Source organism: Labrus mixtus, chromosome 8, assembly GCF_963584025.1.
Source record: "Labrus mixtus chromosome 8, fLabMix1.1, whole genome shotgun sequence".
NCBI lineage: Eukaryota > Metazoa > Chordata > Actinopteri > Labriformes > Labridae > Labrus > Labrus mixtus.
This window is the reverse complement of record NC_083619.1, coordinates 29353105-29366449: the sequence shown is the minus strand read 5'-3', so window position 1 is coordinate 29366449 and position 13345 is coordinate 29353105. Positions and strand designations below refer to the sequence as shown.

At 42.9% G+C, this 13345-nt stretch overlaps 2 protein-coding genes across 2 annotated transcripts in view; both read left to right on the top strand.

Moving 5' to 3' along the window:
• The window catches only part of vcpip1 (valosin containing protein (p97)/p47 complex interacting protein 1), an 11465-nt gene extending 7936 nt beyond the window's left edge, over positions 1–3529 (top strand). The window contains exon 3 of the mRNA XM_061045492.1: positions 332–3529. Within this exon, the coding sequence (XP_060901475.1) occupies positions 332–1116 (785 nt within the window). The 3' untranslated portion in view covers positions 1117–3529. The remainder of the gene's footprint in view (positions 1–331) is intronic.
• Positions 3530–4406: 877 nt separating this feature from the next.
• dusp28 (dual specificity phosphatase 28) lies at positions 4407–7191 on the top strand. Its single transcript, XM_061043658.1, has 3 exons — positions 4407–4643; positions 5272–5673; positions 6582–7191. Exons 2-3 carry the CDS (start codon positions 5329–5331, stop codon positions 6684–6686), a joined length of 450 nt encoding a protein of 149 aa, XP_060899641.1. The 5' UTR covers positions 4407–4643; positions 5272–5328; the 3' UTR covers positions 6687–7191.
• Positions 7192–13345: the final 6154 nt, after the last annotated feature.

Below are 13345 nucleotides of genomic sequence, written 5' to 3'. Positions count from 1 at the left end.
GATGTTTTTCAAATAGACTAAACTTGTCAGCGGTTTTTGTGCATTTAAAAACATTATACAGGGAAATAAGTTTGGTTGAACTGGTCAGTAACTTACAAATTAGTCTAAAGATCACTATGAAAAAAATCGGGATAAAATTGTGATATGATATTTTTCCCATATTGCCCACCTCTACGAGGCGGTCGCCAAGACTGACACGTGTTCTGCCGTGGTCAGAAAGATTTAAATGAGTAGTGTTTTTTAAAAAACGATATTCGATTCAACGCTTGATATTCATGCACCAACTGAAACGGGTTGAAATGACCTCACACGAGTCTCTGATGTGTTTCAGGTTTGATGGACGGGAAGCACTGCACGCTGCCTCACCTGACGGGGAAAACGTTTGTGTACAACGCCACAGAGGAGCGGCTGGAGCTCTGTGTGGACGCCGCCGGCCACTTCCCCGTCGGCCCCGACGTGGAGGAGCTGGTGAAGGAGGCGGTGGTCCAGCTGCGCTCTGAGACGGCCTCCAGGGGCAGCAGAGAGGGCAGCCCCTCCCACGGCCTGCTGCGCCTGGGCAGCGGCGGCGTGGTCAGGAAGAAGGAGCAGCTGCAGAGCGTCACCGCCTTCCAGGGTAAAGGTCACTCTCTGGGCAGCGCCGGCGGCTCCTCCCCTCCGGAGCACCGGCCTATCACGCGTCAGCACAGCAGCGGCGTGGACCTGAGCGCCAGCGTGTCCCGAGGCCCCCCGGACCTGTCGGAAATCCCAGAGGACGCCACCCGGGAGCTGGTGCGCATGGCGCCAGGCTTCGTCACGATGAAGGACGGACGCGGCCTGGACCCGAGCCTGATGGAGCAGCAGAGGAAGAAGTTGCAGGAGATGGTCTCCTCCATCCAGGCATCCATGGAGCGCCACCTCAGAGAGCAGCAAAGCACCACTGCCGCAGGGGGCGGAGCCAGCCAGGAGCGGACAGGCGGGACTAAGACGGGCGTGAGCCAAACGACCGCCCACGACGCTCCGGCTGCAGCGGGAGCAACAGCGGGAGGGAAAACAGACGGGAAGGTGGAGGAGCCAGAGGAGATGGAGAGTCAGGACGCCGCACAGAGCAACGCCTTCGAACCCATGGACCACTCCTGATCCCTCCTGACCCCTAAGCCCCGCCCTCCGCCCCTTCCTCTCGCCTCGCCTCACCCCGGGGTCACAGCGGCTCAGGAGGGATCCTCAAGCTTTCGGTCTTCATGGTGTTTGGTTGTCGTCATGCATGACTTCAGAGCGCCCGCAGCAGCTCTCTGCAGGGCGTCAGGAGGGGGCGGGGTCAGGTGGCACGTCCTCTGCGATACGTCATTAAAAAAAAAAAAACTCCTGAGGCCGCCGCCGCGTGTGTTTGACACTCTTTGCACTTTTGGTACACACTCTGTAACCCTCACTACATTTGTTTGATCGCTGCTTTGACAGAAATTATTTTTTGCCTTTTAGGATAAAAATCGTTCTCCTCGCGTGATGATGTTTCGTAAACGGGCCATCTCCGCGGCGACGGGATCCGATCTTTAACCCCCCTGCGAGTCCCACCTGAAGACGTCCGGCTCCGGATGCGGGAGACTCATTCCTGTAGATAGAAGAAATCCTCCGAGTCTTAAATCTGCCAACGGGGGGAAGAGGAGAGCTTGCTGGACGCCCCGGCGGCGTGAACATGCTTCCTGTTAAAAGGTGCACGCTCTGCGGAGGGCGCCACGCCTCTCTGTACGCATCAACGCCTTCATCTACGCCCAGAATATCTGCTTCTCCACCTGCGGAGTGCCGAGTGAACTCTGGATCTCAAAAAGCACTTTTCATCAACCATCAATTGAAGTGGATTTAGTTTCTCTACATTCAGTGTGTCAGCGGCGACCCCTGCAGGCGAGGAGAGAAACTGCAGAGCTCGACAGTTTAATTTAAGGTTTTTAGGTTTATCATTTGTCCGACCTTTGACCTTTGCAGAGTGAATTTTACCTCTTTGTGTGAGATTGTCTGCAGGACGATGATTTGTGTTCATTCATGTTTGCAGTAAAAAAAAAAAAATGTTTTCCTTCCAGATTCCTCGTGAAACTAAATGATTTATTTCACCTCTTTTTTTTTTAGCCGGGGACAAATGTCTAAAAAAAGGTGCAAAAAGTTGCGTCGGGATGCAACTGTAGCTTTCTTCATCCTGCAGCGTCTGCAACATGATCCTCCAGAGAGTCAAAGTGCGTCCACTCAAAGTCGTCGTTTTTGTCCCTGAGAGGCTCCGGTTGTTTTTTGACATGACAGAAAAGAATCCTTACAGAGACAGCTGTGACATCACTCAGCATTGCTGCTCTTCCTCCGCCCTGATTGGTTGCTTTCTTTTCTGTTTTTGTGTGATTTGGGGGTTTTTAAACTTCCACTCTGGATCTGAAGCCGTTTCTGCGTCGCACAAACAAACAAGTTGACAGATTCTGAACGAGGCAGAGCGGCACTTCCTGTGATTGTAAAATAACATTTTCTCCTGCAGAGAAATCTTTATTCTTTAAGAAGTCAGAAATCTCTTCAGTTTAACAAACGTCTGATCTCTCCGTCGCTCGCAGCACCTAAATTCAGAGTCAGACGACCTTCAGCTCGGCATTGATGGAGACAAAATGTTCAAACTATACAGATCCAAAACAGTGCGCCAACAAAAGTCTTCCCCCCACGCCTCCGTGTTTCTCTTTGAATGTGTGGTAGCTGCAGGAGGAACTCGACGTAGCGCCCGGCCTTAAAATCTGTAACATCAAACAAACTTTTTTTTTTACGTTTCTTTGACCTAAAACATTTATGTTGGACTTTAATCCAGAGCCCGGGGGTTCAAAAGGAAGGTGGTCACATGTAAACGGTCGGATTGGATCGAATGTGACCAGCTTTAAACGAGGAGCGCTCCTCGTTTAAAGCTGGCGCTCAGAATAAATAACAGCAGGTGGACACGGCGCCCTATGGAAGTCATCTTTGGGCTTTTGTTAAATATCAAACGTTAAACATTTAATTTAAAGCAGCTGTGAGGAGGTTTCTGGTGTCGGTGGGTTTTGGCGCCCCCATGTGGACAAAGTATGTAACAAAGTCCTCAACTAGAGTCTCTGTTGAACTGGACTCGGGGGTCTTTAAAGGTTGATTTAATCCATTTTCTCTTAAAGGACTTAAAACATTTGCATCCTGCACACTGTTCGATCTGGCTCTGTCGTCGAGGTGACGCACGAATGAAGAGGGAATGTTAGCTTAGCATGCTCTTGTTAGCGTCATCGTCTGTCAGAGAGAGCTCGGACCAATCAGAAGGAAGACATTTGTTTCTGGGACGGCGCTGCTGTTTGTCGTCCTGTGACTGCTGTACTCATGAATTGTAATCCAGCTGTATTATAGTAAATACTGTAGAATACTCGGACCTGTACAGAGACACCGATTGTTCACTTCCTGTTTACTTCTCTCTGGTTTGCTAATAAAATACTCGACGATACATGGCTTCGACATCGCTGTTTGCATGTGTGACAGATTTTCAACCCCGACAATAAAATCACTTCCTTCACTGCTTTTTGTATTTTGTCGTCACTGACGGATATTTACGTTAAGAAAACGTAAAGAAAATCAGTTTTTTTTTTTTTGTCTTTTTTATCCGATTTCTGACGACTTTGGTGAATGTTTGACTTTCCAGGTCGGTGTCGGTTTCACGTCTAGATTCAGATTTTTATCTTTTTTTTTTTTTCACATTTCAGTTAAAATGTTTTTTTTTTAATCTTTTAAAACGCTTAAAGAAAACAGGATCCTTTTTTATTAACGCACACATTTTTTTAAATTAACGAGATTAAATATGTTGGAATAACGGGAAAGATTTTGTGAAAAAATACAAATTTGCTGTTTTTTTCTGAATTAATTGAGAAATATGAATTCAGAAAACAGCAAAAAAACAAAAAAGATATTGTTAAGAAATTGTTAATCAACAAAAAACACATTTGTTTATATTTCCAAGATTAAAGTTCTAAATTAAAAAGATTAAAGTCGTATATTTTAAATTCATAAAATTAAGGTTTAAATTTACGCAGTTAAAATCGTGAATGAGAATATTTAAGTGTAATGTCGTAAATAAGATCAAAACATTTCAAGGTTAAAGTTATCTTTGTTAGGGTCCTCATTAACGAGAAAATAAGTGGTTAAAAAGGTAAAAGTCAAAATTAAAGACATTTTAGTTTACATTTTTTTAAGACTAAATTCTGAATTTTATAGATTTTAAAATATAATTAACAAGAAAAAAAGTTGTAACATTAGGGTTTTAAAATCATAAATCCACATGAATACATTTGTTTATAATAAAAAGATTAAAGTTTAATCAAAACCAATCTGAATTCAAGATCTGATCCAATCAAAAGACTTTAATCTGATCACGTGACTGCCCGTTGAATATATATGGCGGGCTTTAGGACCCGCAGCAGAGCAGCTGCGAGAGAGGCTGTAAATAGATCAGAGGTGTTCGGATCAGACTCAGACCAGGACCAGTACCGGGAGCAGGACCAGCACCAGACCTGAGGAGACCGGAGCAGACCCGACCTCTCCAGTCCCCCGTCAGCACGAGGAGACCGGAAACACCTGAACACCACCTAAGAGAGAGAGAGAGAACTGCACGAGAGTCACGCCGTCCTTGTGGAAAGGTGAGGCGTTCAATGACCGCTGCCTCTGTAGGATCACTGAGTTCTTATTTGAACGCAGGGAGTCCTGAGCCTCTGAGATGTCTGATAATATTTATTATTGTTTAATTGTTTAATTAAATGTTTATTTGTGTTATTGTTTGTGAATTAATTCAGTGAAGATGGATTATTTAAAGGATCATATTTCTTCTGTTTCTAAAACGTCTGATTTTAAAGCAGCTGTTGTGATATTTGTGACGTTTGGAGGTTTTATTTTTTCAATGACCTCCGCGGAGAAAGTGAATTAGAAAATAAAAATAATAGTTTAAACTGTTTGAAGAATCGCCTTACATGAAAACAACAACAATTCAAAGAAACAATAAAAAGAGGATTCGTCAAACTTGCAGAGAAGTTGAATAAAATCAGAAGATCGCGCAGAGTTCGGGAACTTGTTGTGTTCATTTTTTAAATCGAAAACTTCCCGTAGCGCCAGAAATAAATTTGTGATGAATCAAATAGTTCAAGCATTTTTTTTTTTTGTCAGAATAAAGTGATTTTTCTATTTTAATGAAGAAAATGAATTTACCTGAATTCAGTGAAGGATTTATGGAGTCCTACCCCTTTAATATAAAATGTGTTTCTCTCTGAGCAGGTTGTCCTTGAACATCATTGCCCGAGTAAGGAAGCCTGTGAGGGTCAGATCAGCAGGATGCTGCAGCTCTGCAAAGTCACCAAGTGTCTGTTCATCAGCAACGCCCGCTCGGCCTGCAGCGACGACCTCCTCCAGCAGGAGGCGGTGACGCTCTGCATCAACGTGTCCAAGCAGCAGCCGTTCCCCTCCGCCGACGTCAAGAAGCTGCAGATCCACGTCTACGACGACCCCAACGAGGACCTGTACGCACACTTCGACCGCTGCGCCGACGCCATCCACAAGGAGGGGAACCGTGGAGGACGCAGCGTCGTGTACTGCAAGAACGGACGCAGCCGCTCGGCCACCGTCTGCATCGCGTACCTGATGAAACACCGGAAACTGACGCTGACGGAGGCGTTACAGGTGGGTGAGGGAACACAGGAAGTACACCTGGACGCTGAACGCTCAGGCCCGATCACACAGAAATGCGTCGCCATAGAAACAACTGTTGCAGAAAACGCCTGAGCGCATCTGGGGAAAGGGGGGGGGGGTCATGTGCCCATGCGGACCACCAGCCAAATAAAATAAGAGGGGAAAAAATGGCTTTGAGCAAACGTAGTTGAATAACTTTTATACTAACCCAAAAACCTCTAGAAAAACTGGCCGCGCAGTAGCAGAGAAGAGCGGCGGCGAGCACGCTGTACCAGAGGTCAACACTGGTGCTGCAGGCGACACGACTCTCTGTGTGATCGGGCTCTTAGTCTGAATCAGAATAAAGTTCACCTGGATCCACCTGATCCTGGTACAGACTTTTAAAGACGATCGAATCCAGATTACTAGATCTCTAAACGGTATTGTGTACTACACACTTTGTCCACAGGGGGCGCCAAAATCCACACAAACTCAGTTTCTTTTAATCAAATATTTCATGTTTGATATGTGGTGATGAGGATGGTTTTGAACAGCTGTCGATGTGGTGCCCCGCTTCTGGTCACTTCCTGTCAGCACCTGTGCTCTCCCTCTGGTCACTTCCTGTCAGCACCTGTGCTCTGCCTCTGGTCACTTCCTGTCAGCACCTGTGCTCTGCCTCTGGTCACTTCCTGTCAGCACCTGTGCTCTCCCTCTGGTCACTTCCTGTCGGCACCTGTGCTCTACCTTTGGTCACTTCCTGTCAGCACCTGTGCTCTGCCTCTGGTCACTTCCTGTCAGCACCTGTGCTCTACCTTTGGTCACTTCCTGTCAGCACCTGTGCTCTGCCTCTGGTCACTTCAAAGTCATGAAATGAAATCAGGTTTGATAACTCGACATTTGTTTCCGTTTCTGTCCCCCAGAAGGTGAAGACGGCTCGTCACGTCATCGACCCGAACCCCGGCTTCATGTCGCAGCTGCAGCGATACGAGCAGGAGCTGAAGAAGAAACGGGGGGACGCAAAGTGACGGACAGCCGAGTGATGATGTCATCGTCTTAAACCTCGCTCCAGGTGAACGACGTCGTCTCCCTCCTCTCTTCGCTCTCTCTCAGTTCTGAACTCTTCTCACTGTGATACAGATTTAAAAACATGTCAGGGCTTTAGACGTGGCAGCTTCCTTCACATATCACGGTCAGGTGTTTGAAACGCAGGTTAATAAAGTCCTGCTGCTGCTGCTGCAGGCCACACGAGCTTCACAATCACAAGCAATACAAATCTGAGCAAATAGGAAATGTCAGAAGACGATTTTAAAGATGAAATAGATGAAATGTAACATCAGCTTATTCACGTATGACCTTAAAACTAAAGAGACAAATACAAGCGGACTAAAAAGCAGCTATAAGAGCACAATGTTACCTTTAAATGTTCTGAATACTTACAAATACGCACTTTATGCTAATGTAGCTACATAATCATAGGGATCACTGTGCAGTACTTTCTTTATGTAGTGAGGTGCTAAACTAAGGCTGTCAGCGTTAACCAGTTAATCACATTAATCTCCTGTTTGTCCCTTCAGGCTCTCCGTAGATACTCGTCCTCAGTGTCTCCCTGTAGTCTCAGTGATGTAAAAGAAGAACACTGCTGCATCTTTGAATGTCTCATTTCACTTTAACAAACTCTCAGACAGTAATATCCACCTGATGACATCACACATTGACCTGATGACATCACACATTGACCTGATGACATCACACATTGACCTGATGACATCACACATTGACCTTATGACATCACACATTGACCTGATGACATCACACATTGACCTGATGACATCACACATTGACCTGATGACATCACACACTGACCTTATGACATCACACATTGACCTTATGACATCACACATTGACCTGATGACATCACACATTGACCTTATGACATCACACATTGACCTGATGACATCACACACTGACCTTATGACATCACACATTGACCTTATGACATCACACACTGACCTGATGACATCGCACACTGACCATATGACATCACACATTGACATCACACATTGACCGTATGACATCACACATTGACCTTATGACATCACACATTGACCATATGACATCACACATTGACCTTATGACATCACACATTGACCTTATGACATCACACATTGACCTTATGACATCACACATTGACCTCATGACATCACACATTGACCTCATGACATCACATTGACCTTATGACATCACACATTGACATCACACATTGACCTTATGACATCACACATTGACCTTATGACATCACACATTGACCTCATGACATCACACATTGACCTTATGACATCACACATTGACCATATGACATCACACATTGACCTTATGACATCACACATTGACCGTATGACATCACACATTGACCTCATGACATCACACATTGACCTCATGACATCACATTGACCTTATGACATCACACATTGACATCACACATTGACCTTATGACATCACACATTGACCTTATGACATCACACATTGACCTCATGACATCACACATTGACCTTATGACATCACACATTGACCTTATGACATCACACATTGACATCACACATTGACCTTATGACATCACACGTTGACCTTTGTTACCGTTCCTTTGAGCTGTTTGACCTCACTTTGGCATCCCTAACCACTTCCTGTTTCTGGGCTTAACTTCCTGTCCTAACCTTCCGTCTACAGGAAGGGCCTTACTGTATTTCAAAATAAAAGCGATGGTTGGAGAGAGTGATGCTGCATTCAGGTGCTCCTCGGATGGAGCACCTGAATGCAGCAGCAGTCAGGTAGAGGAGAGTCAGGAAAGGAGAGGGAAGAAGGAAGTACAAAAATTCAAAATAAAAGCCTAACAAGTTTTATTCTTTAAATGGGAAATCATGGAATTTCAAACATGCGATTAATCGTGATTAAAAATGTTAATCGTTTGACAGCCCTGAAGTAAATATACAGAGTAAAAAGATGTACTATAACGTCTGCTTGAAGTGAGTTAGTTACTAAAAGAGAGTAGTTTCTGAAAAAGTGAAGGCGCCATGACGGTTCATGTCTCTCTTAGTAAAACACGTAGACTTACAAACTGTGACTTTTTCTCTGTCAGGGCTTTTTATCATCTTCACAGGCGTGATATTTTATCTGATTATAACTCAGTATCAAATGGATGGACTCAGAGAATCCCGAGTCAGTTGTTACTGTGAGGGTAACAGCAGACTAGCAACTGCCCTGTCGTGGTTATAAAATGGCGGAGTCTGGAGGCTTCGAAGAGAGCGATGTAACACCTGTTTCTGGTTTAAAAAACGTGTTCAGGTAAATTTATCTTACACAAATATTGTGCTGAATTCAAGACTCGCTCTTTAAGGCATCAAAGTAACGCAAACAGATATCTGTGGAGGCCGAGGTCGAGCAGCAACTCCTGTGATCTGAAGGGTTAAATGACCGTTTTTATAAATGGCGTCTGGTGTGTTTGAGGAGAGTGATGATGTCACAGCTGTTTCTGGTTTAAGACACCGTAACATGAATTTCGCCTTCGACGAAGTGGGAGTTGCTGGTCTACCGCTGCGTCAAACTGTGATTGTGTGTTTTATGAGTAAGGTGTTAGATCTCAATGCAATAATCAAGATGTTATAGTTACACAAATATAAAAATCAAGGCCGAGGTAGAGCAGCAACTCCTGTGCTCTGTGAGGTTAAATCTGTGTTTTAACAAATGGAGTCTGGTGTGTTTGTAGAGAGGGATGTAACAGCTGATTGTGGTTAAAAAATCATCTTCCTCTGGAACAATCTGAGCCTGACAGGGACAAAAACATCAGCTTTCAGAGGACGTACCTCGCAGCCTACTGGAGCAAATACAACTCTTTTTGAGCCTATTGTGAATAAAATGAATCTGGGTATTTCATTCTTAATCATCCTTACTTTCAAAATTCTTATATTTAAGATTTTGGTAATATTGACTCTCCTTCTGTAAAGCAGTCAATGTGATCTTGAACTCATCGTATCGTCAGTTTTAAATTGGAGAAAGATTTATGTTTTCTGCCCTTCATCAGCCTCAATATTTTAAACAACGTCTTCTCTTTGTAATGTCAAAAACTGTTCTTGAAAGTCGTCGATTTTATGACCCTCCATGTTGAAGTTCCATGCAATACTTTGGTTGCAGTTCACACGTCTACCTCCAGAGGGTGGCATTTCCATAGAAAGTAATGGAGTACATTGAACACATAGTGAGTCAGTGTGCTGATGATTTCTACCTTTATGTGTTTTTTCCTCACACTGGAACATCAGCAATAAGTCTTTATGATATTTCAGAAATGTATTTTTGCAAATAAGTTCGTACTGGAGAGGATTTACTGAGTTATTCTCCAAATTCAGACATAATTTATTTATTTATATTTGTATTTCTGGATGCAAGATGATGTATCACAACCTGTAAGGGTTCTGACATGAAAAGCAAACATAATTACAGGCACAAATAATGCAGCAAATTAAGACTGCAAAGGTATTCTCAGATTCCAGTTCTTTAACTGTTCATATTTTCCGGTTTCTTTCCTCTATGACGGTAAACTGAATATCAGACATTAAGGAAACATGTTGAAGTGCTGGCTTCTCTGACAACAATGCAGCAGCCAGTATGTCCTCCTTCTAACTTTAGATTCTGCTCCTGAATGCTCTGGATTTGTTTGGACCAGAGAAGGTAGGAGGTTTTAAGACCCCCCCCCCCCACCCCCACACGGCCGTTTTGGACGCCCCTCGGTTTGTCAGATATGAGAGCAGTTATCAGGTCAACAGGTGTTGCAGCGATGGAAGCGGGCAAGAGAAGTGGTTCAGATAGAAGTGATTGTACCCAACCTAAAAAGCCTCTGCATGTTTCTAATAAGCTCCACGAGCAGAAACGTGCTCAAACTAGGATCAATATTAGAGATGCTTTTGAAAAATGGAGAGAGGTTAGAACACAGAAAGGTTTACAGACCCATGCAGAGCTGGATAAACACTGAAGCTTCAGAGTCCACCACATGGTGACCTGTGTGAGCATGGACTCTAGAGAGGAGGGGGGGGGAGACAGATCTCTATGATGTTTAGAATTTAGACTGCAGTACTCATTTTAAACACTAGGTGTCAGAGTTACATGGTGCTCCTTTAACACAATCTTTGTGTTTGCAACATGTCTCTCATGAATCCAGAATAAATCGAACATCCAAACTGGCACCAATTAATCTGAGGTTAGCTGCTAGCTAGCATCTGACTGCTTCAACATGGTGTGAAAGCTTGGTCATTATACCATCAAAGTTAGATTTTAGCACTTCTGAAAACAAACCTCACGTAGTTATGATACTCCATAATAAGCACAAAGTTTAAAAAAAAAAACAATGATGGAAGTGTGGATCCTTTAAGCATTACAGGGAACATACTATGAAAAACCCACTTTTACAGTGTTTCTGCTGCAGGTATATTTGGGTGACCCGAGTGTCTACCGACCCAGAAAATGTGAAATAAGCCGATCTAGTCCTCTGTTTCTGGTCCGCCTATGTCTTATGTTTGTTTTAAAGAAATGTATTGTATTCAGTTCAAAAAGTACTTAGTATCTAGTTTGAGAGTAAATATTTTATTTAACATTCTGTATATACTTGATACTCTAACAAGCCAATAAATGTCTTAAACTGTAGCCTATTTTGTTGTTAGCTAACTAACTACATAGCCTATCCACGAAACTACCCGTTCTCATAAGACACTGAGGGGTCTGAAACATTACCATGGTTATAACAAGCTCCACCAATCAGAGAGGTCGCTTACACACTCTATGATTGTGGGTAGTGTAATTCTTTTTCCCGATATCACAAATAAACCATGTGTTTCTTAGGCTGATATCATATGAACTTGTGTCTTCTTCAAGAGCATAAACTATCGTTTCACACTCAGGTAGTCGACGTGTGATGCTTATTATGACAATATGGCTCATAATCAAATCCACTGTGTAGAAAATGAATGAATTACTTCCAGAACTACACTGTTAAGCCCTATAATGAGCGTAAGGTAAAGCATAAAGTTTTTGAAAAAGCTGGCTAAAAATAACAGATAAACAGCTACAATAGCTAGCTTAAAGCAAGTAAAATATTTGAAATAGCTAGCTAAAAGTTGAGTAAAATAGTAAAAACAGCTAGCTTAATCAAAAGAAAAACAGTCACATTAGCTAGCTAACATTAAATGAGAATTGAGGGGAGGGGTAATCTTGCTTAAAGTTATTGAAAAAAACAATAGCTAGCTTAAAATTAAGTGAAATAGTAAAATCGGCTTGCTAAATCCATAGAAAAACTGTCAAATTAGCTAGCTAAATTCAGGAAAATAAAAGCTAACTTAAAGTTCATTGAAATAGTAAAAACAGTGAGTGAAAGGCAATAGCAAAACAGTCACAATAGCCAGCTAGATTTAGAGAAATTGTAACAGCTAGCTAAAAGCTATCTTAGCTAACAGTAAAAATAGTCAACACAGTAGTTTAAAGTAAGTTGAAATAAAGCATTTCATAGATAATCAGTAGGCTAATCCAGAGTCCTTAGCATTATATTGACAGACACTATATAAAATTTGAATGATTAACTATAACTACACGATCATTAATGTCGTACATTAAGAAAAAGAAGAGTGGTTATTTTACTGTGAGCTCATTTGACATGGTGGTAGCTTCATGCTAAAGCTGCTGAGTTATTATTCTGAGTTTTATCGGATACTGTGAGTAACAAGGATTCAATCTAAGTTACTGGATGTTGATACAAGAACACAGCATGTTAGTGTATTTGTGACTCTCAGGTGTATCCTTTTCATTTTGTGGTGCTTAGAACAGAATAAAAAGCAATAATGTAAACTACATCTCAATATGTCAGACCTCATTGTAAGTGTAAACTGTCTGTGAAGATAAAATGTACCTGTGCTGCTGAACGAGGCCTGAGCGTGATGCTGCAGCACTCTAAGCTAACGTCTGTTGTATGCTAATCATTAAAAACTGAAATAAAGATATGAGGTATGTTTACCATTCACGATTCACCATTGTTGTTTTTTCACTGATGCATCAAAAACTGGTAAAATCACATTTCTTGTGAGATTGATTCATTTTAACATGGGGTTCTATGGGGACTGACTCACTGCAGGAGACAGACTCTAGTGGACACTGGAGGAACTGCAGCTGTAAAGTTAGACATTTTAACATGGAGCTCTATGAGGACTGACTCACTGCAGGAGACAGACTCTAGTGGACATTGGAGGAACTGCAGCTGTAAAGTTAGACATTTTAACATGGAGCTCTATGGGGACTGACTCACTGCAGGAGACAGACTCTAGTGGACACTGGAGGAACTGCAGCTGTAAAGTTAGACATTTTAACATAGAGCTCTATGAGGACTGACTCACTGCAGGAGACAGACTCTAGTGGACACTGGAGGAACTGCAGCTGTAAAGTTAGACATTTTAACATGGAGCTCTATGGGGACTGACTCACTGCAGGAGACAGACTCTAGTGGACACTGGAGGAACTGCAGCTGTAAAGATGGACATTTTAACATGGAGCTCTATGAGGACTGACTCACTGCAGGAGACACACTCTAGTGGACACTGAAGGAACTGCAGTTATTGACAATACCATGTTAACATGTCTAATGGGGTAAAGAGTA